Consider the following 27,919-nt stretch of genomic DNA (forward strand, 5'->3'; position numbering starts at 1 on the left):
CATATGTAGTTGTATAAAAAATAAGAATGAATGAAGTGAATTTGTGGCTTTAACTTTTACTATTCCTTCACTGTAGGGTAGTATTGAAGGAAAAGTTTGACATTTTGGGAAATACTTGTTCGCTTTCTTGCCAAGAGTTAGATGAGAAGATTGATATTCTAATGTTTGTACACTAAATATGAAGATGATTACTTATTATATTATGATACTAACACTAAGGTAGAACATGGCTAATAATAACAAGTATAACATTATAATAAAAGGGACAACAGGAATTCAACAAAATAAAGTCCAACTGTGTTTGGTAAAGCAGATAAAATATATATGTTACTGCATTAATGTGGGTGCAAACATGAGCTTCAAAGAAACCTGTCACTGTATACTTGAAATAATTGTACTCAAAATATTGTATTCTTTTAAATGGCCTTTAATGCCTTGGTTTGTTTGTAGTTTGTTTCACTTGCAAATAATAAAGAAATATTTTTGTTAAGAGAAAACATTTGTCTCCAGAGAAAATTAAGAGCCTGACAAAAATAGACTTTAAAATATTTGAAATATTCTGTATCAGATAAGCTGTTTTTTTTGTTTTTTTTATTGAGTACAAGTTCATTCCTGACCTTGGAAATAGTACTGTAATCACCAACTCCAGCTGCTGAAGAAAATGTGGTTGAAAGCTCTGGAAAAAGCTAGTGAGTGGACCTTGAGGTAAGACGTTCTTTGTCAAATCCATTTTATGTGCATCTTGATCAGCATTTGTTTTGTTTTCCTGCCATATCATACCGACCTCAAATGTAGCAGGGATTACCTCCTTACAGTACAAACATAACTGCATATATTCTGTTTTTAAAGTGCACTGTGGGTGTACCAAACTAAAATAAATGCTATTTGGTATAATCTTTGGTTGAACTGAAAAATGACTTAAAGCATTGAGACAGGCTGACAGTAGGCTAGTGAACTGTAATGCTAAAAGTGCAGTGTGGTGGTGCTGTGTGTCTGTCAGTGGTGATGAGGAGTGTGTGTGATGGATGTGTGTCCTGGTTCTGCCAGACCAAAGTGGACTTTGATACTTTGTGTTAATTCTCTCAGCAAACAGCAACATTTAGGGTGCAAGAAGAAGCGCCAGCTCCCGGGCTGCTGAACATAACAGTCTTTGCTTCAGGTGTCCAGGTTATCCTTGCCAAAATAAACCTTTAAAGACTTTCCATAGCTGCATGGAGTTTTAGGTGGCCTCAAATAAAAAAATCTGACCTCTAATGACGAACACAGTGCAACCAGGTAATCCTGTCTCATTTGAATGCATAAAAAAAAGCACTTGAGTCTTGGTATTTAATGAATTCTGAGATGTGTACTTTCTCATCTTATTTATAGTTAGTGGCTGTTTTGGGATGCTTAAACCCCTTGATTCATGTGATGTAATGGCCTACAGCTTACTTTCTTACTTCATTTCCAGGTTGATGTTATTGCCATTTTCTTGGCAGTGTCAACAGCCTACACATCCTCTTCCTCTGGGTCAAACCGCTCTCCGTTTGATCTGTTTCAACTCGTTTACACAGTCTGGAGATAAATGGGCCGCAAAAGGGAAGTGCACGGGTACTGAGCGACCTCTGCTTCCTTAAGGTGTCATTTTTCACCAGGACAGTTGACTTCTTCACCTGGGAGATCGTTTAAGAATTTCTCAGCAGTTTGCTTATGGGTTGCCTCCTTGTTGTGTATTTACTGTAGCAAGTGTACACACTGTTCTGAGACTGGTGTGACAGATGTTTGAGTCTCTGATCATATCCTTCACTTTAAAATGAAAACAAAAAACACCCCATTGCTACACTTTATAAAATCCAGTCAGTGGCTTACTGTTGCAATATTAGTATAATATTTCAAACAGTAAGCCACTGACTGAATTTTATAAAATCCCATGCTTTATAATCAGTGGAGGAATGTAACTAAGTACATTTACTCAAGTATTGCACTTAAGTACAAATTTGAGGTACTTGTACTTTATTTAAGTCTTTTCTTTTCATACAACTTTTTACTTCTACTCCATTACATTTCAGAGAGAAATATTGTACTTTTTACTCCACTGCATTAATCTGACAGCTTTAGTTACTAGTTACTTCACAAATTAAAATGTTTGCACACAAAACACATGTAGTTTATATAATACAATGTTTTATTATAAATTAAACCACCGTACAATATAACGGCCTACAAGTCCGGCTGAAATAATTAGGCGATTAAACACAGAACTGTTTGGATCCTTTACAGTCTCTAAAATGTGACGATTTTCTGCATTGAGTACTTTAACTTTTACATTTTCCTGATTCTACTTACATACTTTTACTTAAGTAACATTTTTAATTTAGGACTTTTACTTATAACAGAGTAGTTTTACTAAAGTAAAGCATTTGAATACTTCTTCCACCTTTTGTTTACAATGTATAATTTGAACTTGTATGGATGGCTTCACTGCCTTCTTTTAATGAGATCTGAGTCAAGTCTGCCACCTGCTGTTACAAAAAAACTCTAACCTTTTACACATTACACGGGGCTCAGTGATAGAGCGGTTTCCTGCCAATTGGAAGGTTGGTGGTTCAATCCCTGGCCCTGCAGTCCCATGTCGAAGTGTCCTTGGGCAAGACACTGAACCCTGAGTGTGTGAGTGTTTATCTGATGAGCAGGTGGCACCTTGTACGGTAGCCTTGGCGTGTGTGTGTGAATGGTTCCTGTACTATGTAAAAGCACTTTGAGCAGTTGTTAATATAAAACAGTCCATTTACATTAGAAATCAGTTATATGGTTTGGTCTGCATTTTATTCACATTATTTGGTTGTCTAACATGAAATAATACTGAGGTACAGGATACTGGATTATAATAATAATAATAATAACTTTTATTTATTATTTATTTAAGGACACTTTATAGAATTACTGTTGCTAAGCTAAAGGAGGTTGTAGGCTGTGGTACACAGGTGGTGTTTCAGGAGTTTTTAAAATATGTCCAGGGATGTAGCATTTCGGATATCTGCAGGGAGGGTGTTCCAGAGGGATGGGGCTGCAACACTAGAGGCTCTGTCTCTGCACCTTTTTACTTGATGAATTGGTCAACCGTAATCTTAAATTACTATGAAAATAAAATGAACATATATTGTAGTACTTTATTTTTCACAAAGGAAATTTGTGTGTAAAATAATAAATACATATAAAATAAATATATACATAGCATATTCTATAAATTAAAATACACACATATTAAAATAAATAATAAATATATATTTACAAAGAACAACAGGAGGTGCAACATACCGTATACATGAAAGTGCAGGGTACTGATACAAAAATAAAAAAAAATCTATAGATATATTATTAAAATTACAAAAAAATGCAAAAAGGGTTGAGTATGAATAATATGTAATACAATATAATTAAGTACAATCAAAGGGATAACTAAGTAATATGAGATGCAATTGGAACACAGTGTTTACTCATGTTGACAAGCCACGCCTACTTAAGATGCACTAAAAACGTGATTGGACGTTATCTTCCGTGACGTCACATCCGCAGTTGGAAAAACACTTCGACCCATGGAGGAAGATAATAATCCCCAAATACTTGAATATGCTCACTCTGAGTTTAAAAAACATAATTTTAAACGGGCAGAAGAAATGTACTCAAAGTTTATCTCTTCCTGCTTACAGTCCAGGTACTGTTTGTTCATTTTTGGAGATGTAAAACGAGCCAGCAGTCAGCCACTGTAGTCGAGCATGTGTTACACCATATTCTGTTACCCGTCAAATTCTGTGACCCGGCTTTTGCTAACGTTAATTCTGTTTCTCTCTCTCTCGCTCTCTCTCTTCTTTTTTTTTTTTTCTTTCGGTATCATTTTATTGCGACGGTGTCCTATTTCCACAGGGAATGTGACGCCAGTGATTTGGCCATTGCTTATAACAACCGCGGACAGATAAAGTACCTCCGGGTGGATTTTCATGAAGCAGTGGAGGACTACACCTCCGCAATACAGACTGACAGCCGGTTTGAAACACCTTTCTACAACAGAGGACTCATCCACTATAGACTAGGTAAGGATACAAAGACACCTTTGTCAAAGTACACACAGTAGACAGCTGTCTTCGTCAAGCCTGACAGAGCAAACTGAGTGACTTCCGGTCTCCTTTAAAATAAATGTAAATTTTGTTGTATGTTCCAATATTTTTTTCACTTTTGTTTCATTAAAAAAAGTCGAAAGTGAAATAAATATATATTAATGGAGGAATTTATAGTAAATTAAATGTCAAAAACCCATACCAGACAACGTGTACATACAAAAGGTAAGAAATTAAAAGAAAATAAACAATGCAGATGCTTGTGTGCAGATGTTTGATCAGCATGAAAATTATTTTAATGACATGCTGGCCTATGATGTCCTTCACAGTCACACAATCTCAATCCAGTTTAACACCTATGAGGGATTTTGGACCAATATGTTAGACCGCGCTCTCCACCACCATGACCATCACACCAAATGAGGGAATATGTTTTAAAAGAGTGGTGGCGTTGGCTCACTGAACATCTGATGTGGTGTGCACATTTTAAACACTGGATCCAGTGGCGCCGTTCCAACATTTTATTGTAGTCAATGCAGTAAAATGGTTAACACTTTGATGATGGTTGGTGGATGATTTTGTCCCAACAAAGGCATAAAGAATGTTACAGATCGGAATAGCATTAAACAAATAATAAATTAGGGTTAACTCATCTTGACTCATTAATGCATCTACAATCTGTCCATGCAATGATGCAGGTGAGGTGGAGACTTGTTATTTAACAGGGGGTTAAATAACAAGCTTCAGTGAGTTGTAGACTCCATGACGAAGAGCATTGAAGCTGTTCTGTTGGCTCATGATGGCCCAACACCTTATCAAGACACATGCTGTTGTTATTTCCTTTAATTTGTCTCCTATCTGTAAATGTAATGGATGGTAGTTCAGTTTAGTCCAGTTAAGTTTTTATCAAATTCAAATTTGGACAGTATAACGACTGTAAAAACACTCAAATATATAAAACAAACAAATGTTCAAGTTCCTCAAAAATGAGGATTTAGTAATATGATTGCAGTGGAGATAAAAGAAGTAGCCTGTACTGGGTATCTGAAAGAAGAACAGTGAACTTGGCTTACATTGCCTTATGACGATATGATGATTTCTATAGAACCTTTCTATTAGAAAAACTCCTATGATCCTCCCTTTGCTGTGACACTAGATACTGAGATTAGTAATACAATCAATGAAAAAAAAACGTGAACTAAAATCTAAGCTGCCTTTAACAAATATGCCACAATATTCCACAAGCTTCCTGTTGGCTTTTTTTTGCACAATACTGCATTTTCATCAAAATGCATGCTGGTGTCAACGATTGTTTCTTCAACAGTTAACCAGCTGTCATTTGATATAGATCAGAGATGAGATTCAGTTTGAAAATCAATAGCCATGTTCTTATGATCACAACATTAGGTGGGTTGATCATTACATTACATCCTGTAACGCCCTGCAGTGCCCTGCTATGACATGAACTACTACTACTACTATTTCTGGTCATTGTTCCATTATTTTTATTGTGACTATTATTGCCACTGTTCATCACACCCCCAACCGGCACCATCAGACACCGCCTACCAAGAGCCTGGGTCTGTCCGAGGTTTCTTCCTAAAAACGGAGTTTTCCTCGCCACTGTTGCACTAAATGCTTGCTCTTGGGGTAATTACTGGAATTGTAGGGTCTTTGTAAATTATAGAGTGTGGTCTAGACCTACTCTATCTGTAAAGTGTCCTGAGATAACTCTTGTTATGATTTGATACTATAAATAAAATTGAATTGAATTGAATTGAATTGAATTGAATTGAATTGATGCTGTATGTGTGTGGAGTCAGTTTGGTGTATTCTTCTTTACGACACTAGATGGAGCTGTGTATTCTCTGATAGCGATAGCGTGCTCATGCTGCCCAGAAAATAAAACTGCTGACTCTTAACAATCCAGTTTGGCAGTACATTACAAATCATAAACTTATTATGTATGTTACATTTTTTATTACCTTACAGGTTTTTTCGACGATGCCAAGAGTGACTTCCAGCAAGCATTAAAGCTCAATCCAGATTTTGAAGATGCCAAAGTGAGCCTGCAACAGACACTTCTGGACCAGCAGCACAAGATAAATAGGGGATACTGACAGTTTCATAAACTTTAGAGTACATATTTTATATATCCTGAAATCTTTTGACTAAAGAAAAGATGTATATTCTGTCAAGTGTTGTCATTTTACTTTAATTTATGCACAGCTGTCATATAACAAATTAAGATGTCATTATTTGATCTGAAAATGAACACTTTGATTATTTGAAGATATCAGCATGAAGATAAACCGAGAAGAAAATCACACACAACATAAAGCAATCTGCACTGGCAACAACACCAGTGAAAATCAAACTCAACACATGAAAGGAAGAAGACATCCCACTGTACGACGTACAGTATATGGATTTTTGCTAAGCAGAGCATTGACAATTCCTTTTCTGCACTGACTCGAGACTCTTCCAGTCGGAAAAAAATATAATGGCCTCATAAATGAAAGTATATCATTGTATAAGTCTGTGAGTGGACAACGCAGTCTAATTGACCCGGGCGCACTAGGTAAAACGATGATCTTGGGTTTTACTGTCAGTAATAAATGTTAGTGCACCATCTAGCAGACACTAGGAGGAGGGTTGTGATGACTATAAACAAACCACAATCAAGTGTTGGGATACAGTCATGGTAAGAAGTCTCTCAGCTGCAAAGGTAAAACCTGTTTTGTGTCTTAAATTGAAGCCCGGTCACAGTTAACATCTTTCTACAAGGTGGTGTATGGTTTTAAGGAAAGGTAGTCCCCCTCTTTTGAAATTTCTTGAATAATTAATATATAAATATATATATACAAAACATAAATGTATATATGAACAATAAATTGCTTTATCACGCTACTGATTAATGTGTATTTATCTTTCACATATACAGATTTCCCAGTCTTCTTTAAATCAGGCATGTAATCAATAACCCTGACCACATTAATGTGAGGTGGTTGGAGAATCACTTATGCGCCTCACCTGTGCATAATCATTAGCTGATAAAACAGCTGGTGATGCCTCAGCAAAGCACTCAGCCGTTCACTTCAGAGTTGGTTCGTTTGAGGTGGGGTGCTGCAGTTTCAGTGCCAATCTCTGATAGTGATCGGATTCCTGTAGTGTTTTGTTTGGCTGTACTCTGACTGCAACATGGGGCTGCTTGATAACATGTTAGTTTATTTTCTTGTTTCTTTTATCTCTTATTTTTATTTTTTTTGAACTGCCAGCTGCCCAGTTTAATGTCTAAATGATGTGTTCTATTTGTTCCAGTTTGTTATGGAACATGATGGCTGTGTTAATCCTCCTGGGTCAAGCAATGCCAAATGTGAAGCTCAATTCGCAGTCAAGTAAGCTTTCATTTATTCATTTTGAAATCTTTATATCACCAAGTCAGTTTGCGCTCTTCCTCACAAGGCTTTTCTTTTAACAGGCAGTGGTTTAAGGTCTGAATGTGTGGGTAATCTAATGAGGCTGTCGTTAGACAAGGCTCTAGCAGTGGGTAATCAGCTCGAGGTGGAGGCCATCAGTGAGTATAAAGTGGGCTAATGATGAGCAGATTGGTTCATTGCTGTGAGAAGTCATCCCTGTCATGTTTGCCTCCCCCAACCCCCCCACCACACACAGATTGCACCCAGCACATTTTGATAACCCCCAGCTTGGCTGCTCAGTGTGGATACAGCATGGAGTCTGACCCTTGGGGTAACACCAGAATCTACACGTCTCTGTTGGGCTGCTATGTGAACAACGAAGTATGTAAACTACAAAGCATATTAGCTGAAGTTAGTTGATGGCTTTTTTTTCCCCCAGTGAGAACATACTTTCTATGGTTTTGTGCTTTCCTGAAAACTTAAATCAAACCTCCAATCAGTGTCATTGTGCAGTTTGTCAGGACTCAGTTAATGCCAAAATTCATCTCCATTCAATTTTTTTTTTTTTTTTATGAATTTGCTTTGTAGGAAGATACGTTTAATGTTGGCTTGAGACTCCGAATGTACAGCAAGAGTCAATCGACTGTGATTAGTCATAATGTGATGCAGACTTGCAGCTACACTCAGTGGGCCTCCAGAGAGATTCTCTGCGATAGGAACTATATGGAGGTAGGTCACTTTACATTGATGGTTCTACCATTTTGTGTGTGTGTGGGAAGAAAATTAGAAATGCCAGTTTTTCCTGTTTTTAGGTGTCAAACCACTTGGCTACACCTAATGTTAAGGGTCGGACTCAGGATGTTAAAGGCCACTCCAAGATCAGCACCATTCCTGATGTATGTTCATTTTTAAAATTCCACTTAACTACAGTTGACTTGATTTTCACCCTGCACAATTTGGCATCCCCTTCAATAGAATTTAGGAAGTTTCTTCTTTCCTATAGGCCTCGGAAGCACTTGGTATCTGGAAGGTAACGTTTAACACCCCACAGCCAGTGAAGATGTTCCTGAGGGAGGCTGAACAAGCTGGCTACGGTGCCATGGCTACCTCAACCCGTCTGGTTATGCGAAGCCCGTACAATACAGCGGGGACTTATTCTGAGGATGTAAGCAACACACAGCCATCTCCAGTGTTTATTTTCCTCCTTAATGACATTAAACCTGACCTTTTTAGGTGGCTGGAGTCCCCATGCAAGTTTTCAAGGTCAGCGCTTACAAGGCAAAACTGGGTCAGAGCATGGTGAACCTGGCAGCTGCTTGTCCCACAGGCGAGTCTCGAAGCAATCTGTGAATTTTACAGTAAACATTAAGTGGTTGACGTTATGTCAACAGTTGCTTTGTCATTGAACAGGTGGCGTCCTCTTTACAAACGATGTAATCTCTTGGCACGTACCTCGCCGTGTGACCCCTTTGGTAGATGTCAAGTTTAAAATCCTAGAAATGTACATGGGCATCAACGGGCAGAGGCTGGATAAATCTCAGATGGCAGCACGGGGGTACACACTATACACCACAGACTTGCACATTGTCATTGAGATCCCAGTGGGCTCGCCTGACGGTTACTACAAGGTTGGAAAGTCTTTAGATTAGAAATGCAAAGTCACTAGTCCATTTGCATGTTTTATTAAAATGTCATGAATAATTGCAGAGCCATGCCCCAGATTACCAGTACCACGTCACCTACATCGTGGAGCCCATGCTTGAGGTACTGTGGAGGACTAACTCTAAAGATGATACTAGATACAAGGTTTTGTTCCCTATTACCACCCCTCTAATGCCTCGACTTCCCCACGTCCAAGACAGTAAGTCCCATTTTCTGGTGGACTATAGAAAATCAGGCTTGTGGAGAAGGTTACAAACCTGCTTTCTATTTCTCAGCTACTGTTTTTCCCTTCAAAGAGACCAGAGTTATTCTTTACTGGTGCCATTTGGTGATGATGTTGTCCTGAAACATGTATGTGGGAAATTATAGATGCAAAGCATCTCTCAGTACCAGCTGTTTGCTCTGCATTTTTAAGGGTTTCAGTGGCGTCACTAAGCTTTGTTTTTATACATTCACACCTGCAGAATCCTGAACGCTTGGTTACAGTCTATTCGCTCCACCTAATCTTTGGGTTAATCATACTGCCTGAAGAAATTCCATTTGCCCACCCAGTGGAGTTGCAGGCATCTCTGCAGGATGTTGGTGAGCTCTTATGCTTTGGAAAAAGCAGCCATCAGGAACAAAATATTGTCCAGATGTAAATGTGACCTTAAACCAAAGCTACCCAATCTTAAACATATGGGAGAAAAAAAAAGCTACAGTCAATGTTTTTTCTGCCTTTAGTGCTACCTATTATTTCTGGTACCTGTGACCAGAACATGTTTTACATCCACGTGAAATACGGGAGTCAAGGCACCAATTTCCAGGCCATGGTTGGACCTCGACCGCTGACACCTGAGGTTGCCGAGGAATACGGTTTCCAAGAAAACGGCACCCACCTCAGCCTCATACTGCCATACGCTGCCAAGGACACCGCGTTCGAGGTATGTTGAGCTGCAAAATCACAATTGTCTGCACTGGATAACTTCTGCACTGGATAACGTCTCTTTTTACAGCTGTTTACCTCAGGCTCAGTCAGAGCCAGAGTTGACCTGCTTCTGTTGGATATTATCAACAACTGGGTGCTTGCTGATTACTTTCTGGCCTGTGACTTCCCCCTAACAACAACTGGTAAGATGTTAACATTGTTTCTGCTGCTCGAGATCATAGGACATTGTTTTTTTTTTTTTTTTTTTTTTTTTTTTTTTTTCTTAAACTACTGCCTCTTCTACCTTCAGCGTGCTTCCCCAATGGAACAATGAACGCTTTGGCAGTAAAGGTGGAGTCGGTGCCCAATCTCGTGCCAAGCCAGCTTACTCTAAAGGACAAGTCCTGCAAACCAGTGTTCAGTGACTTTCGCTTAGCATATTTCTCTTTCAGTGTTGATTCCTGTGGGACCACTAGAAGAGTAAGTATAAGGTTACATTCAATCTATAAAATTAAAAAAATTTTGAATGCCACATTTTGTTTTTAGTTCTTTGACCACTACATGGTGTATGAAAATGAGATTACCCTGTCCTACAACGAAGGAGTAGCCTACGCATCACCAATTGATCCTGAGTACAGGTAGAAAGACTCCAATCGTTTATTTTGATGTACCATCTGGAGATGGGTTTAAAAACACTTATTTTTTTTTTTCTTCTCTCAAATAGGCAAACCATTTCCTGCTACTATGTGATCAATGCAACTCGGATTGTTGCATTCAGCTCTACACATAGAAGCTTTGACCCCACAGCAGAGATCGGCTTAGGGCAGCTAATAGTGCACATGAGGCTATCCCAAGGTAAGGTTGAGTTTTTACTAAATTGTTGATCTTGTGTTCATACATCTGTTCGGTCCATGCCTTTCTCTAATGGAACTCTTCTCCTCCAGATTCATCATATCATCAGTTCTACCAAGCAGAAGACTATCCAGTAGAGAAATATCTGAGGCAGCCTCTGTATTTTGATGTAGAACTGATGGAGTCTACTGACCCACAATTGGAGCTCATCCTGGAAAACTGTTGGGCCACCCTTCACAATAACCGGACATCTCTGCCAAGCTGGGACATCATTGTGGACAGGTAATGTCCATGATTCATGTTTTTAAAAGACTGCTAAAATGCAAAGTTTTATTTTTTTCCCTTCCTAGCTGTGAGAATGGTGATGACAGCTATGCAACAATTTTCCATCCTGTTGTGAATGACTCCAAAGTTTTGGTCCCATCCCACATCAAACGCTTCTCTGTGAAGATGTTCACCTTCACTAAAGATGAAGAGGTTCTGAAAGACGAGGTAAGACTTGTGCGTTCAAATGAGGGGAGGGACGGCTGCACGAGCCCTGCGTAACAAATCCTTCTGTCCGTCCTCAGATTTATGTCCACTGTGATGCAGTGATTTGTGACACAAATAGCCAAGCGGATGGTTCCTGCAGAGGCCAGTGTGTGCATCCTACTGGCCTGGGTAATGCTAAACATCAAGGAAGAAAAAGACTGAAAAGGGGTAAGTGGGATTAAACGAGTCTGGACAAGGGTTTATCATTATGTGCAGTTGGTGATCTATACTGTTTTTTTCTAGAGCGAAGTACAGACACCACCCACCAAAGGCAGATCTCCTCTGGACCGATTGTTCTTCAAAACACTCAGTCAAACCTCAAATAAAAACAGAAGTTTCTTAAACTTGTTGTGAATTTCTTTGCCTAAATGACCCATTAGTAACAAATCTTTGGAATGTCATTTGCAGATAATAGGTGACTTTTTGTATACTAATGTACTTGCAGCTATAAGAGTAGTGGCACTTTCAAATCCTCATTCCAAATTGTAATTTGGGAGTTATTTAAGGAACACGCCAACTTATTGGGAATTTAGCTTATTCACGGTAAACCCCAGAGTTAGACAAGTCGATACATACCCTTCTCATCTCTGTGCGTGCTGTAAAGCTGTCCGACAGCTCCAGCGGCATCAGCCCATCGCAGAACAGGCAGGTGAATGGTTCCAGTAATCCTACTGCTCCGAATAAGTGACGAAATAACGCCAACATGTTCCTATTTACATGTTGTGATTTGTAGAGTCGGTGTGTACAAAAAACAACATAACATGAGACGGAGCCATCTTCTAACCATAAACAAATCGGGAACTATATTCTCAGGCGGAAGAATATAGTACTTGGGCAGAGTGATTATGCTCTCAGCAAGCCTGTCTGAGAATATAGTTTGCTGTTTGTTAACAGTTAGACAGCTGTGTCTCATGTTTTGTTGTGCATGCTGTGACTCTACAAATCACAACATGTAAATAGGAACATGTTGGCGTTATTTTTGTCACAATTCGGAGCCATAGGCTAGTTGCAACCAGTTACCTGCAGGATCGGTGCTGGGCTAAGCTAATGCTGGAGCCATCAGACAGCGTTACAGCACGCACGGAGCTGAGAAGGGTATGTATGGACTTGTCTTACTCTGGGGGTTACGGCGAATAAGCTAAATTCCCAATAAGTCGGCGTGTTCCTTTTTAACCTACCCACATTGCCTTTTTAAGCTAAACCAAAATGTCCCATGTACTTTTTAAAATGGCTTCATGTAAAATCTGTGCAATGGCCCATAACAGCTAGGCTGTGTTGCAGAAACTGAGAATATGCATTCTCTTATCCCAGTGGTCTCCAGCTGTGCAGATGGGTTTTGATAGGTTCGTATTCTGCTTTCCAAAATGATGTTTGCGAATGGAATTTTAATTGTGGCTAACATAATTTGGAAACTCAACCCATCTTTCAGAAACAATGTTCTCGTTATTCTGGATAATCCAGACCCATGTTCAGTTTTTGTGTGTACAATGAAACCCAATTTTTCACTGAGGATGACGTATTCTTACTGATTTAGTGGTCAGTCAATACACAAGTGTGTCTGTAGATCTTCAGTAAAATCAGGTAAATTTCTTTTGAGTATTTATTTTCTCAAACATCCGACTAAAAACATTTAGCTTAAAGTTAAAGTTGTACAATTGAAGCTCCATAATTAACATTGGGTTTGTTTTGATTTTGTTTTTAAATTGTGCTCAACATGGAACAGGTCCATGGGTTACTATTTCTTTGTCCTTTACTCTAACATTGAAAGGGCAGACCCTGTTCTATATAGGTTCCACATCTTTTACTTGTTAGAAATTAATCCTTAATACAAAGATCCATAATTGACATGGATGTTTGTGCAAGACAAGGGTCAAAAGTTCAGTGAAAATCTGATTTGTAATATAAATGAAACTACTGTAAAAATGAATGCATTCTGCACACTATACATTTTTATTTATAAGTAATGTGACAATAGTTTTAGACCATTCCAAGAGCTGATGTACTGAACACAGAACAGTGGCTTGGTGGTTAAAGTGATGGTTCGGAGTAATTCACCCTAGGGTCCTTTGCACCATGACCTCGAGCCAAACACCCCGAAGCTTTTTCACCTGGATCGAACATTGGGAGAGTTAGCGTTGAGTAGCGTTATCAGCTGAATAGCTTAGCACAGGGGCTAATGGACCCACGTTTGTATCTCGTAAGTTACCCCACTAATAATGCCCAAAATGATACCAAACGTCTACAAGTAGTACAAATAGGTTATGTATTCATAAAATGATGGATTGGAAAGTTTGTAAGTACACCAGAAGTTTATGAACACTTGCCTGCTCTCTGTTGCTGCTGCTGCTGCTACCTGCAGTTAGACGAGTGCTTAGGGCCGTCTACAAATTACTACACCGAAAAGAGATGCAACAAAAATATTAATTTAATGATTAAATAAGGTAATGTCTCCAAACTTACCTCAATTATTACTCGTCTCCTGCTAGTTATACTACAGCACTTACTTTAAAAAAAGTTTAATTAAATATTTTTGTTGCATCTCTTTTCGGTTTTGTAATTTGTAGACAGCCCTAAGCACTCGTCTTACAGCAACAGCAGAGAGCAGAAGCCAGCAGGCAAGTGTTATTTACATAAACTTCTGGTGTACTTACAAACTTTCCAATCAATCGTTTTATGAGAGCATAACCTATTTGTACTACTGTAGACGTTTGGTATCATTTCGGGCATTATTAGTGGGGTAACTTACGAGATACAAACGTGGGTCCATTAGCCCCTGCGCTAAGCTATTCAGCTGATAACGCTACTCTACGCTAACTCTCCCAATGTTCGACCCAGGTGAAAAATGCTTCTGGGGGGGGTGTTTGGCTCGAGGTCATGGTGCAAAGGACCCTAGGGTGAAACTACTCCGAACCATCACTTTAAGTGAGAAATTAGTGCTGAATAGTTGGAAGTTTTTAGACCTAAACATGCTGGTCAATAACTCAACTAAGTCACTTGGGGGAAAGCTAGAACAAGTTAAAGACTAAGCTCCTTGGCATTGTGTTGGATGCTAGACTTGTGGAGTGATTGGCACTGATATTGTAACAAATTGGTAAGAACATTGCTGTTACCAGAAAATGTGAGTATGTAACATCAAGCACTCTGAACCAAGGGATTCAAGCTTTGGTTTTGTCACACCTTGAGCACTGTAGTCATCAGCAGCTAAGAAATCTAAAAACAGCAAATTTCAACAGCAGCCTGACTAGCTCTTTATTGCTCAATTGGCACAAGTTTTTCAAATGCACCACTGTAATCTCATGGCTTCCTGTGGAGACTAGATAACAATCCAGTCTTCTGAGCTTCAGGAATGTCTTAACATTTTGCTGACCAAGTAGTGTACCAGTAGAACATTCTGACAAGACAGTTTAGGACACCTTACCAGCTAGTCTGAGAACAAATCTACTGTAATTTACAATCATAACAGGATGGAACCCTTTCATAAATTACAATTAAAACCAGGGCCACTTTGCAAACCTTAACTGAGCAAGCAGTAAACAATTCATTGTGCCAGTTTGTTTATAGCACTTACTGGTTTATGGATTTGTGATGTTTGAATGTATACAATTGCATGAGTTCTGTGCCAGACTCTGATAACCAACAGCATGGCATTAGCTTTTGGGGATCCAATAAACCCAAAAAGTGATTTTAAAGGTTAATATTAGGTAGGCTTCAACTGTTTCATACCACCAGAGATACTTAATTTTACAAAAGACAGGAAAGAAAAAGGTTCTATACACACACACAAGAATACTGAGACCCACCCTTGAGCAGGAGCACTTGAACAGATGTTCAGTGACTTTATTCAAGGGAACAAAACCAGAACAAAGCACTAAATCATTTTTCTAAATCAGACAATGATCCTGTTTTGCTGCCTCATGTTACCAGAAAGGGTTATGCAATAAAGCCCACCTTCCTGGACACCAAACCTAAAACATTGTGACTGATTTAAGAAAAACTGTTTCACTACAGCACATTGAATAATTGTTTACTCCATCATGGTTGTTGAAGTAGTCTGCTGTCCTTTGCCACTTTTTGTACCTGTCCATTTTATTTAATATGGACATGGCATTTAGATGCACTGTTAAGTGTTGTAGCAAATAAAAATTTGCAACATTGTATCATTCGTTAAAATAATGCTCAAGACAGACATCTTTGCCAACTACTGAAACATTTAAATTGGGGCTGCATTTTAACCATAGAAAGCTTAAAGAAAGAAAATACACAACACCTCAAAATGTAATATTTCCAAGAAAACAAAAGTGTAAGTTCTTTTAAAACATTTTAATAAATAGGGGTCCTGATAACATCTTTGGAATTTTGGCCTTCTGAAACAGCACGTTTTTGACCTGTGGAAGAAGAATTTATACATTAGTCACTTTAATAGAACACCAACTAGAGTATTTATCCAATCCCTTGTCTGTGCCACAAGTGGAAACCTTACTAGTGTGCATTACTATAATGATGAGGTCAACCATCCACCAAGAGCCTGGGTCTGTCTGAGGTTTCTTCCTAAAAAGAGAGTTTTCCTCGCCACTGTCACTAAATGCTTGCTCTTGGGGGGGGAAATTACTGGAATTGTTGGGTCTTTGTAAATTATAGTGTGTTCTAGACCTACTCTGTATAGTGTCCTGAGATAGCTAGTTACAATTTGATACTATAAATAAAATTGAATACCTGTTATCGTGTAGTCTGGGTTTGAACACTGCCCGGTACAAGCTCTACCCACTGGATTTCTGGCATCACAGAGCACCACGTCACAGTGGAAAAAGAGCTAGAAGAAAGGAACAGCTTTATGGCTATTGGGATTGACATTTACAGCACAGGTTTCACAAATTTGATGCATTTAATCTAAAATTACCTTGCTTCTCAAGTTATCTTTGTCTTCGGCGAAGGCAAACATCGGGACCTCAAAGCGCTTGACATTAGAAGGATACCGAACTCTGCCATCAGGAAAAACAGGATGGAATTTCACCTGGTACGGGTCCCTTGGGCTTGGACAGCTGAGGATAAAATAGTCCCATTGGTTAATTAGGTAAATATGTCCCCAAAAATGGAAAATGAGCACTCCTGCCTTGGACACTGTCCCATTTTGTGTTAATGCCCAGGTTTCAGTTTGATAGTTATATTTGGTGTATGTGGGCAAATGTCCCAGCAAGGAAAGATTAAGAAGTTACCCATCAATGATTATGTCCCATCTGGGAAGGGATTTCTTGTCATTCTCCAGCGTCGCCCAGCAGGACACAAGCTCCATCGATACCTCGGAGTTTGTAGAGCTCATCAGTTCCACCTCAAAATACAGCGGCTGTTGTAGGTACTTTGTGATGGGACCATCTATGCTATGAAAGTCTCTGTACGAGTCGTCTGAGTGAAGAGAGACAGAACATGACTAAATTATGATTCAGACAATAGAAATGGGCCTGTACACTAGCCCATGTGTTGACTTTGGTTCACATTGACCAGTTTTCAATTTGTATTATATCACAAAATATGGGACATAGAAATAAGCACTGAAAATTTGTAGAAGAAAAATTTCAATTTAAAATGTTGGAAAAAGCAAAAAACTGAAAAAGGCGTCAAAAACGTTGAGGTTGACAGGAAGACAACACAAGGGTTAAGTATATAATACAGTGAGTGAATTAATCTTGAAAGTATAGTGGAATTTTACTTCAAGATGACAATTAACTAGGTCAGAAGTCCAATTACTTTAACAAATGTGATTAGTTCCAAGATTAATTTGTGGAAATGCCTGTCTTTAGGCAACCATTAGTACCAATTTAGGAACAGTCATTTTGAAAATCTGTCTCGTCTTTAGAGTTGCAAGATTGTCCCAAGATATCCAAGTGTTTATTATGCAGGTTACTGAGAATCTGATCCATGTCCCTTGCATCCAGAACTTTCCTTACCTGAAGCAAGTCTCATTTCAACTTGCAGCTCGCCTCTTGCATTTTCAGCATATGGTTCACTTGAGCGGCGGCTGGTGAGGAAGGCCACAGCATGGTTTGTGTTGATGTCATAATGACAAGAAACCTTTAGACTTTAGAGAAAAAAATAAAATTAATAAATAAATAAATAGCCCATGAGTCAACATTAACAAGTTTCAGGGTAGATCTGATCATTGTCAGACAAAAATAACTAAGTTTTGTCATTTGTTCCATTTACATCTGTGATGTACCAGAGAGGGATTCACATTTGTTGCATGTATAGCTTCCACTAAAGTAATTTCTTGAAATTAAGTGTCAGTTCACAGATCTCCTGGGTGGATCTAAATGTGCTTTAAGGGCTGCAAATGACCATCAATGAATCTGCCAATATCTTCAGATTTATAATTTGTCTATAGAATGTTCCAAATGCCGCAAAAGCTCAGTTAGAAAAGCTAGGATGTTGGCACCAACTAACTAACTATCAAACCTTGACACATTTTAGCTCCATGAGTTTTAAGTCACTCACTGATACTGTGGTTCATCCTCATTTGATTCCCTTTTCATTTGAAGTTCGTCTGGCACAGAGATTTCATTTTCATATGTCATCATATTTGGCAAAAACTGAAAAAAAAAAAATTGATATAAAAACTTGTTTCAGGTCAATCTGTGTTAACAGTCTGCATTCATGGAAATGATTCAACAGCATGTTACCTTTCTAGTTGTCCCACAGGAGTTTGCAGTAAAGACAAAATAAGCATAGTTGTCATTGCTGTAGGAGGGACCACAGTGAGGGTCTCTGAGAGTGAGCTGCCTGGGGTTCAGACTTGGAACTGACTCCAGTTTAATAGCCTGAGCTGTCATGGTTCCATTAGGAAAACACTCTGAAGAAAAAGAGGATCAGACATTAAATCAGTCAAATTAGTGTGTACCCCGCCCCCCAAGAAGCATTTTCTAACAAACCAGTCAGTGTTGAGAAGAAATTGCAAGCCAAAGAGAACTCTTTGATATTTTTGTTGGCCTCAGGATTCTTCAGAGCCACATCGAGTCTGCTTCTGATGGAGGACCCCTCAACAGCCTGAGAAGTTAGTCAAACAAAGAAATAAATTACACATTATAATAGGATGATCTCTACAACAAATGTCCAAGATAAATCCCTGCACATTTAATGCTTTGTTAGATAAACCCATTGTGATGGTACCTCTTTCGCAACAATGGGGGAATAAGATGGTACTGTAAAACTGAAGTGTGTTCCATTGTCCATGAAGCCGTACTGCTGAGCCAAGTCTGGGGTCAACACTTGTCTTCCTACTATGGTCTGAACGTTGAAGCCGTGGATCCCATGTTTCACGAGGACATAGAAGTTTTGATCATCACAGCCACCAGAGACAGAGGGAGGAACTGCAGAAGGGGGGGGGGGGCAGTTTCAAATAATTTTGCCCATTTTATTATGAATAAATCCATCATATCCCCGAGTACAGACCTATGTCTATGATTTTAGCTTCCAGATAAGCAGAGAGAGAAAATGGAGCAAACTCTGGCAGGACCAGCAAGCCAAAGGTCAGGTGAAGAGAGTAGACCGTAATGCCCTTTTCGGTCTGTTGGGAAATCGAAAGAAAGATTAGCCCTCAAAATAAAAAATTAAACTATTTTTTGCATGTTATTTCCCCAAGTTGGGAGTAAAGCTTACCATTTGTAGTACGCTAGGGTCCGTGAAGGGCACTTCAAGCGTAAAGACCTTCGAGCTGCTGTTTTGGGACTTGTGCTGCAAGATGTTAAAGCCTCTGACATTGCTGTCCGCCACCGACAAAACCTCATAGGGGAAGGTGATGTTCATTAGTGCCACATCAGAGGTGAAAGGCCCAAACAGCACCTTAAATATCTGCTCATTGGGAACAGTGTCTGTGGGGCAAAGAGGAATGAAGGCAGCTTACAATATATTCAAAAATGGCCAAGAGTACCAAGATAAGAAGACTCACTGTTAATAACTTGCAGAGGTCGAGACAGAAATGGTGTCGTGATGGGAAGGAGGACTTTGTATCTTGTGTCCTCGTGAGCGTTGTAGTCAGTCCAGAGCAACTCGAGCATCGGCTCAATGGTATAAGTAGTGAGGTACTGACCATCCTGAACATGACTCTGCCGCCCCCCCAAAAAAAAAAAAAAAAAACTTTAGTAAGGCGTACCCTTAATAACATTCTAATCTTGACAACCCCAAATTAAAAATAGGACATACAGTATATGCAAATTAAAATGTAAAATATAAGCCCATGCAGGCTGGGCAACCTCATCCATTCACTTGAAAAATGGTTCCAATAAGTAAATCTGACCTTAAAGTGGCCACCAACAGCCCCAACAGGAATTTCAATAATTATGTGTTGCTCATTGACAGACAACACATATTGTCTGGCAGCCATCTCCGCAGTGTTGAGCCTCTGGCCATTGACGCCCATGTGCACCTCCAACAGTTTAAACTGACCAGAGGAAAGCAGAGAGTCAATGTGCCTCGGCAGGATCCAGCTGATTGTGTTTGGAGTGAAGGAAACACTACCTGAACACAAAAAGCAAAACATACAGCACTTTAGCCAAGGAAAGACCCAATATAGACACATTTAATGATCGAGCGATCTAGACACCTCTAACAAATTGATCTAGTCACACTCAGTTTGTTAAATATATTTTAAAAAAAAAAAAAAAAAAAAAGAAAAGGGAGTGTGGTATCAAACTCAGCAAATAACAGTTTTATGTCCCTACAAAAAAGGGATAAAAAAAAAAAAAGTGCTGCTCTTGAAAGGCCTACTCCACACTGCAGTTACAGCAAGTCTAGTGGAGAAATGAGTTTGCCTCATTGTAGTCCTAAATATATATTCAGTCTAAAAATACTGACATCAGGAATAAAATAACCACTATGTGCAAGTTGCTCAGTAGTAAACTGCTCAACACCCAAATGCAAGAGTCACAATTCCCAGAGAAAATACTAAAGACATAACCTCAGAGTGGTAGTTGTGGCCCTGCCTAGTGTTCCCCAACATTACCCTCCAGTATTGGGCAAGCCGCTTCTGCACTGATTTGAGTCACCAGCCACTTCTTCTCAAATTTCATTGAAGTTTTAAGCACCATCATAGGCACACCAGCTACCTGCAGGTTGAGATAACAGAACACTGTGTGTAAATGCTTTGTTTACTCCATCTCATGTATACTGTGATCACAAGAGAGAATTTAACTCCTAAGGATGTGTTTAATGCAACATATTGAGGGGGGGATATAGATAAAATAGCCTACTAATGCATTTAACTGTGCCAACTGGATTTCAGACAAAAGTAATCCATTTAAAAAAAAAAAAATAAAGGCAGTCCAGATTACATTAACTGAACCGATAGTTTACTGCAAGTGTAAGCAAGTAGGGAGTTCTCTAATGGGCTGCAATTAATTTAGCCAGAGCCTGCCTGAGGGGCAAGATGTCCAAAGTAAAGCTTGTTTAAATTTTAGTGAACTGCAGTCCCGCTTACATTCTGGGTGTATATTTCAGGTGAAGTCTTTGGGATTCGCAGAACCAGCCTTGTAGGGGTGTTTGTGATCCCATAACCTCTGCGCTGGGCCTCGGGGACCTTCATGATCCTCTCCTCGGGAGTGAAGAACACGAGTGTTGTGATTCTGAATTCTGAATCTATGGGTTGTTTCTGTGAAGAAAATATCAAAAAGACATTATGCAGAAAAAGAAATAAATAATGAAATGCACAACTAGCTCATCTAACCTTAGCAGCGTGTCGAACATCACGAAACATTGAATTAGCCCCTGAGACGGGATGTTGAGGCAGGACATAATCATCTGGAGCTGCCCTCTTCACAGACACCTAGAAACGAGGCCACTCCATAAGTGATAATCAATCTCCCCCTCTCTCCTCTGCAGTGACATCAAATGTACCAGCCTTGATGCTCATACGGGACATAAAGTCACTTATCATATAGACTGGAAAATAACCCCTGAGAGTCATGTTGCATTCACTTGCCTCTATATAGTTGTGGACACAGACAATTTCCCTGGAGGCCCAGGCAGTGTAGTGGCAGGTCTCAGCCACCTGGTACAACTCATCTTCAACCATCTGATTCCCGTGCAGACGAAGATTTAACTTTGTTGTGAATACTTTATCATCCTACGAACACATAGAAATAGGACTAAAAATGATTAACCCATCAAAAAAAATGTGGTGCTTTTCTACAAAAATCATATCTCCCATCTTTTTACCACATTTTGAGCAAAACAGTTTTGAAGGGAGGCATAAATCATAGCATTTCCTAGAAGGTCTATCGTCATGCTGAAGCCACACATAGAAGCTAATCTTGATGTAAGGAGGATTGCGGAGTTATCTGAGGAGGGAAAAGAGGACCGTTAGAAGAAAGAAAGTGAGACAAGTTAAAAAAAACACGGCAAATTCAGAAATGTCAGCTTACTAGTGACACCGGACACTTCAAGAAGATTTCCTCCAAGTGGACCGACATCCACACGCATAACATTCCCCAAGCATTTTGAGTTGATATCTGGGATTAAACATTTATATAGGTAAACAGCATATGGTACAAAAATAAAATAAAATAAATAAATATATAACTTACTTATAGAGGGCTTCTTTTGAGCCCTTATATTTACAACAGCTAATAGGAGAGTAAACCACCTGAAAGAGATGGAACAGGATATGAAAGTAGCAAGAAAAATCCAAAACCTTAAGTGAAAGCAGTGGATATAAATAAAACTACAAACCACAATCCAACTAAACAACCCATGGCACAAGAGGTAGGAAACTGGTGACTGTGAAGTCCCTGTTTTTGCTGTTTTTTTAAAGAGTTTGTGACGGGAATAAACTCTACAGGCCTCCACCTATGGACAGGATGAGGGAGGTTCCTGCTTAACAAATACAACCAGACACAGGTGAATCCTATTCCAGTCTGATTGGGATGACTGTGTGGACCGGTGTCTTGTCATATGGCCTGAAGTGAGTCTCAACATTAACTGCAAAGAAATTGATTTACCTAGTTGACTTATAAATGTCACCATGATCATCTACAGCGCTTCTAGGTGGGCAAACATAAATCAGTAAAATGTCACAAAATAGATCTTGCAGGAAATGTTTTTATATATATATATATATATATATATATATATATATATATATATATATATATATATATATATATATATATATATATAGTAACTATTGGTATGAATAGTGAGAATGAAATGTGGAATAAAGTGTTTTAAATTTTAAATTTAATTTCATAAATTATGTTTTTGGCATTTTGACAGGAAATGAGAGAGGGAGAGATGCAACAAAGTGCCCAGCTAAACTTAAATTTAGGGCCTTTGTGATCAGCATCTTAACCCCCGAGCCACAGGGACACCACAAATTTAGAAGTTTTCATGATCCTGGAAAAAACAGCTGTTTAAGTTTTTGTATCACATAAATTAAAAAAGTAACGGTCACAGTACAACTTTCATCAAATGATAACGTGTTAAACCGAAACAACAAACTGAAGAGTTTCAACTTGTTTTTTTAAATCAGGAGATTTTAAAAGAGTACATACATGATCATTAATAATATAAAAATAAAAAACTCCTGCCCTCAATCATAACCACCACATCTCCATCTTCACCACTGAAATGAAGATATTTATGCTGTGAACATGGCAGGTTTAACCTGTTAGGATGTAACTGCTCTTGCTGTCACCATCACACATGCCGGCGTCAAGGGTCAAAGGGTACAGATGACCCTGGCCCAAGGCCCAAAGGGTCAATGCAAAGGTCTATGGTGCTGCTGGACTGAGTGAGGGGCCCAATTTGGAAAATGTTGTCCCCCTGTCCATAATTCCTAATTATGCCATCCCATAATACAAAGAAAATCAGCAAATTCTTAGAATTGAAAAGCTGTACATGTTTTTGCTTGATAAATTACTTGACAATTCAATGTTTATCGAGAGTCACTGATTCATTTTATGTTGATCTGGTAATACTTCAGCTCTCACAGGGCACAAAAGCACACATTTTATTAAACCCTGTGCTGAAAAGGTGCACAAATGTACCCTGATGAGATAAAGAAAATGTTAAAACGCCACATTCATTGTAGGAGTAGAACAGAGATAGTCCACATCTCCCTGCAAGGCTTTGGTGCTTTAAGGAACTATATTTTATGCTACAAGCAGCACATCTTGGAGATCCTAAGAATGTTTTTTATCGAGGTAATAAAATGATGGATAGAAACCACCCTCAGCTATGACACAAATGGAAAAAAAAACTGTCACATTATTTCATAGATTACAAATTGTCAAACTGTTGTGAGTGCAACAACAACCAATAGCTGCTCTCTTTTTTAAACTGCTGCCACTATAAAGGTTTGTTGTATTTCCCCTTTGCTGCCAAATACAGTGTTACTGCCTGCTGTGGCAGTTAGCCTGCCAGAAGTGCTTTCTCACAGAGGATTGAACTGTCAGAGTGGGATTTTACTTACTTACAGTACTCCAGCTGCAGTCTAGTTGCAGTAGGCTACTTTCACACAAATAGAGTCGTCTTTGACTCATTAGGCCGGCATGAAATTACTGCAGGTGCACTTTTTACTAAAAGAAAGTCATATGATCTTATAATAAATCGCAAAGATTAAATATCACAACAGACAACATAACGACAGCTTCTTTTAGGAATAATATAAGCATATCGTGATATAGGCTAATTAATAAATGCCCTAAAAAGCCACTATATATTACAGTCATTTCTCGCAGGGTGTTCCTACATCTGTGCAGTCCCTCTCCTTCCCTGCCTTCCCTCCCTCCCCTCCCCTCCCCTCCTCTCTCGCCCCTCCCTGTTCCCTGTAAAAGGGAACAAACTGACGCCGTGGCGCTGTCCCGCCTCCAGCTCTTCTTGTCCCGTCCGTGAAGCTGCAGCACCGCACTCCCTCCAAAGACCTGCCGTCTACTGCACTTTACAAGAATGTAAAAACTAAACCATCCGGATAAAAGTTATTTTCATGGAAAGAAAGGCTCCAAGTACAGGTACGTTTCAGCTTGACGTTTTGCATTCAGTTTGAGTAAAATTAAAAGTAATTGACTTATTTATCAATAGGGTTTGGTGGTGAAAAAAAATCTTGGTTTCATGTACGGGTGTGCATGCTAAACGAATTGTAGAAGAGTCGATATTAGGACCGAACAATATAGAAATACATCTTTGGCTTTAATAATTGCTTAAAATATTGTTTGGGTTCAGTTTGAACTTGTTGCCTCTCATTTGCTCTGAATTAGTCTAGTCCGCTGTGTAATTTGATTCTTCTGGTGATAATCCTGTAGTAGGCTATACTTGAGCCCTGGAAGAAGTGACAGCACCTCACGCCTCTTCACTCACTATAGCTCAAGCCATTACCTGTGTGTATTGTAGGCCAATTGGTTTTATTTTGCTTCAGAGGACTAATGTGTTCTACAAACAGTGGAGTCAAATATGTCTTGATAGACATCCCTCCACATAAATGTACCACTTACAATCTTAATGCTTGTGGTGCATAAAATAAAACCTGAATTTACTTAATTTCTCGTCGTCATATCTCTGTATGTATCATCAGGACCATGGGGTATGGGCAAATCCTCCACCAGCAGGGTAAAGAGGAGGACCAGGTCCACCTCAACGTTGGAGGGGTCCGACACAAAGTGGATTCAGACATGCTGCTCCGCTTCCCTCACACACGCCTGGCTCGCCTGCTGCGCTGCCAAAGTGAGGCGGCGATCCTTGAGCTGTGTGACGACTACAGCCTGTCTGAGAAGGAGTACTACTTCGACAGAAATCCCCAGGTTTTCCTCTGCGTGCTCAACTTCTACCACACGGGATGCATCCATATGATGGAGGAGGTGTGCGTCTTCTCCTTCAGCCAGGAGATTGAGTACTGGGGAATCCAGGAGCTCCACCTGAGCCCCTGCTGTAGCTACTGGTACCATGAGAGGAAGGAGTACATCGACGACAGAGAGTGGGACATCAGGAGCGACGACCAGCAGCCGCCAAGCTTAGACTCCTCCTTTGAGGAGCTCTCTGCTCTCGATAAAGACCTGGCCAAGTTCAAAGGCGCCTGGTGTGCAGAAGTGAGGAGCTACGTTTGGCTCAGGCTGGAGGATCCAGGTCACTCAAGAGGTTCAAAGATCATCGCCGTGGCCTCCCTCAGCTTGGTGTTGACCTCTATCGTTGCCATGTGTGTCCACAGCATGCCCGAGTTTCAGCGGGTGGACGACAACGATAAACTCATCGAGGACCCTGTCCTCGCCATCCTGGAGGAGATCTGCATTGCCTGCTTCTCCGCAGAGTTCATCATCAGGATGATTGTCGCGCCCTCTCTCAGGAAGTTCCTCGGAAACCCCTTAAACATCATCGATGTTGCCTCAATTTTGCCATTTTACTTCACTTTAGCTCTGGAAACAGCCGACGAGGAGGCCGCAGAGGAGAACGAGGACTTAGAAAACATGGGGAAGGTGGTGCAGGTTCTGCGCCTCATGAGGATTCTCCGAATCCTCAAACTGGCCCGCCACTCCATCGGGCTGCGAGCGCTGGGTGCCACCATTCGCCACAGCTTCAACGAGGTGGGCATGCTCCTTCTCTTCCTCTCAGTGGGGATCTCCATATTTTCCGCCCTCATCTACTTTGCAGAAAAGGAAGAGGAGAACACGGATTTGGGGACCATCCCTTCAGGCTGGTGGTGGGCCACAATCACCATGACCACAGTCGGTTATGGTGACACCTGCCCGGTGACGCTGGCGGGGAAGATAGTGGCCACGTTGTGTATCATCTGTGGCCTGTTAGTCGTTGCTCTGCCCGTCACCATCATCTTCAATAAGTTTTCAAAGTACTATCAAAGAAACAAAGCCATGGATGGACAGTGTATCACTAAGCCTCAAAGACAAGACCCAGAGCTCCCTTATTATAACATCAGAGACCTGTTCACAGGAAGTATGTATCCCTTTATAGGAGGTATCGCCTTCAGGAACAGTGTGAGCAGCGCAGGTGACGATACAGATGCCTCCAGTCTCAAGGATATAGAAGTGTATGATGACACTTGTGAAAATGGGGCAACAAAAAATTAGATTCCTTTATGACTGCAAGTCACTCTGTGCCTCTCAGGGCTGAGTGCTCCATCACTGACCTTGCCCCTCTGCACTGTCTTCTTCCCGCAATTTAACAGAGAAATATCGTGGCCATGAATTTTTTTTATTAAATTTTTTTTTCTACAAGGGAATTACTTGTGAAATATACAACGTCACTAAAACCAGGAAATCTAAAGGGAATTATCTGAGCCTTGCTCAGAGGTTTGAAAGCCCATTTTCTGCTTGAGAAAACTGCAATGATGCATGTAGGAGGCCATAATGTTAATGTTTTTTTTTCAAAGTAATGCCCTGTATTGATTTGTCTGCTCGCTGAAAGTTCAGAAAGCCGAGAATGACAACAACAATGTTTCAAAATGGTATTATAAATCCAGTTGACTGATGTTACACAGTCTGCATGAACAAAAATAAATGCATTTTGAAAGACCGTAGTGTGTAGAATTATACAATATTATTGATGCTGAGGAAAATAGAGCACACATCTCTCTCAGAGCACTGTGGAAAGCACTGGTATGATATTATACCAGGTTATTTGTTATTTAGTCTATATCCTTGACGTTCCACTTCCGGGATTGCTCCGGTGCCGCAGGAAATTCTGCCGGATGCATGTGTTTTCCGTTTCCTTCTCCTTTCTTTGTGTTGGAGGATTTGTTGACTGCTCCTCAGAGCTCTGCATGGTAAATGGAGACAGCTAGCTAGACTATCTGTCCAATCTGAGTTTTCTCTCGCACGACTATTTTGCAGCGGAGCTCAGCGCCGCCCATGACGATTCTGATTGGTTTAAAGAAATGCCATTAAACCAGAGCATGTTTTCCTCCCATCCCTGAATGCTGTGTGGAGTAACCAGAGGAGGAGGGTCTGGCAAAGCGAGACTATTTGTTATTAAACTTTACTTTTGAACAGTTGCTTTGGCATGTGGACATGAAATAAAACTCAGTGAATCAGAAGAAATATGCCTCTCATTTGGGACATGGCATACAGTAAGTTGTACTACTCACTCATTCAGACAAGGTTCATTGCATTTATTTATTGCCATATGTTCTTCACTAAAATGACTTAAATCTAAATAGAAATCATCAACCATGTCTTTTCTCCAGTGGTGAAATGCTCTGAGACTGTTGAGGAAACTTTCTGTACCTCTTCACTCTTTTCTGTTCCTGAAAGCATTGATTTCCTGTCCCCTGTTATAATCTCCGGTTGGATGAGCTGCTGTCCTAGTAGAGCTAGAGATGTAAAAGATCTTTTCTCTGCAGAGGTCTAAAAGGTGTTCGTGCAGTTGACCAGAAGCATCTACGTCTCAGAGCTAAACACAAAAAAATTCTGATTGGATTTCTCCAAAATTATGGCTGATTTTTCATGACCGTTTAAGCCAAAAAAAAC

The 27,919-nt window shown here is 39.9% G+C and overlaps 4 protein-coding genes across 5 annotated transcripts; 3 read left to right on the plus strand and 1 right to left on the minus strand.

The window, feature by feature from the left end:
• Positions 1-3,537: 3,537 nt before the first annotated feature.
• Positions 3,538-7,001, plus strand: ttc32 (tetratricopeptide repeat domain 32). The gene is made up of 3 exons (XM_039782453.1): positions 3,538-3,694; positions 3,904-4,070; positions 6,087-7,001. The coding sequence occupies exons 1-3, from the start codon at positions 3,576-3,578 to the stop codon at positions 6,212-6,214; spliced, it is 414 nt and encodes a 137-aa protein (XP_039638387.1). The 5' UTR covers positions 3,538-3,575; the 3' UTR covers positions 6,215-7,001.
• A 164-nt stretch (positions 7,002-7,165) lies between these two features.
• zpax1 (zona pellucida protein AX 1) lies at positions 7,166-11,809 on the plus strand. Of its 2 annotated transcripts, XM_039782452.1 has the most exons (20): positions 7,166-7,315; positions 7,416-7,492; positions 7,576-7,671; positions 7,770-7,894; positions 8,102-8,242; positions 8,326-8,409; positions 8,517-8,678; positions 8,747-8,840; positions 8,924-9,141; positions 9,221-9,526; positions 9,640-9,757; positions 9,899-10,098; positions 10,171-10,285; positions 10,393-10,562; positions 10,629-10,720; positions 10,807-10,937; positions 11,027-11,216; positions 11,285-11,426; positions 11,504-11,633; positions 11,709-11,809. In XM_039782452.1, exons 1-20 carry the CDS (start codon positions 7,296-7,298, stop codon positions 11,789-11,791), a joined length of 2,694 nt encoding a protein of 897 aa, XP_039638386.1. In that variant the 5' UTR covers positions 7,166-7,295; the 3' UTR covers positions 11,792-11,809. The 2 variants fall into 2 exon arrangements, with proteins under 2 accessions (XP_039638386.1, XP_039638385.1); XM_039782451.1 differs by lacking the exon at positions 7,166-7,315 and having other exon boundaries at positions 7,378-7,492.
• Positions 11,810-15,267: 3,458 nt separating this feature from the next.
• Positions 15,268-22,311, minus strand: LOC120547061. Its single transcript, XM_039782450.1, has 21 exons — positions 22,179-22,311; positions 22,034-22,092; positions 21,872-21,958; positions 21,666-21,787; positions 21,430-21,573; positions 21,175-21,273; positions 20,929-21,099; positions 20,455-20,557; positions 19,750-19,970; positions 19,402-19,558; positions 19,113-19,324; positions 18,906-19,020; positions 18,624-18,823; positions 18,386-18,500; positions 18,137-18,306; positions 17,952-18,046; positions 17,408-17,538; positions 16,679-16,865; positions 16,363-16,504; positions 16,179-16,275; positions 15,268-15,850 (listed from the first exon to the last, which is right to left on the minus strand). Exons 1-21 carry the CDS (start codon positions 22,199-22,201, stop codon positions 15,786-15,788), a joined length of 2,715 nt encoding a protein of 904 aa, XP_039638384.1. The 5' UTR covers positions 22,202-22,311; the 3' UTR covers positions 15,268-15,785.
• A 2,013-nt stretch (positions 22,312-24,324) lies between these two features.
• Positions 24,325-26,966, plus strand: kcns3b (potassium voltage-gated channel, delayed-rectifier, subfamily S, member 3b). Its single transcript, XM_039781077.1, has 2 exons — positions 24,325-24,457; positions 25,018-26,966. The coding sequence occupies exon 2, from the start codon at positions 25,022-25,024 to the stop codon at positions 26,519-26,521; it is 1,500 nt and encodes a 499-aa protein (XP_039637011.1). The 5' UTR covers positions 24,325-24,457; positions 25,018-25,021; the 3' UTR covers positions 26,522-26,966.
• Positions 26,967-27,919: the final 953 nt, after the last annotated feature.

The sequence above is a fragment of the Perca fluviatilis genome, chromosome 18, assembly GCF_010015445.1.
Source record: "Perca fluviatilis chromosome 18, GENO_Pfluv_1.0, whole genome shotgun sequence".
Lineage (NCBI taxonomy): Eukaryota > Metazoa > Chordata > Actinopteri > Perciformes > Percidae > Perca > Perca fluviatilis.

Bases quoted from the DNA above. Each gene is read 5' to 3' on its own strand.
- zpax1 (XM_039782451.1), top strand. From the start codon at position 7,393: ATGATGTGTTCTATTTGTTCCAGTTTGTTATGGAACATGATGGCTGTG. The intron at 8,410-8,516 runs GTATGTTCATTT...TCTTTCCTATAG, and splicing joins AGATCAGCACCATTCCTGAT to GCCTCGGAAGCACTTGGTAT. The intron at 9,758-9,898 runs GTGAGCTCTTAT...TTCTGCCTTTAG, and splicing joins GGCATCTCTGCAGGATGTTG to TGCTACCTATTATTTCTGGT.
- kcns3b (XM_039781077.1), top strand. From the start codon at position 25,022: ATGGGGTATGGGCAAATCCTCCACCAGCAGGGTAAAGAGGAGGACCAG.
- LOC120547061 (XM_039782450.1), bottom strand. From the start codon at position 22,201: ATGGGTTGTTTAGTTGGATTGTG. The intron at 19,559-19,749 runs GTCAGATTTACT...GGGGGGCGGCAG, and splicing joins CTGTTGGTGGCCACTTTAAG to AGTCATGTTCAGGATGGTCA. The intron at 16,276-16,362 runs GTAATTTTAGAT...CCTTTCTTCTAG, and splicing joins AAGATAACTTGAGAAGCAAG to CTCTTTTTCCACTGTGACGT.
- ttc32 (XM_039782453.1), top strand. From the start codon at position 3,576: ATGGAGGAAGATAATAATCCCCAAATACTTGAATATGCTCACTCTGAG. The intron at 3,695-3,903 runs GTACTGTTTGTT...CTATTTCCACAG, and splicing joins TCTTCCTGCTTACAGTCCAG to GGAATGTGACGCCAGTGATT. The intron at 4,071-6,086 runs GTAAGGATACAA...ATTACCTTACAG, and splicing joins ACTCATCCACTATAGACTAG to GTTTTTTCGACGATGCCAAG.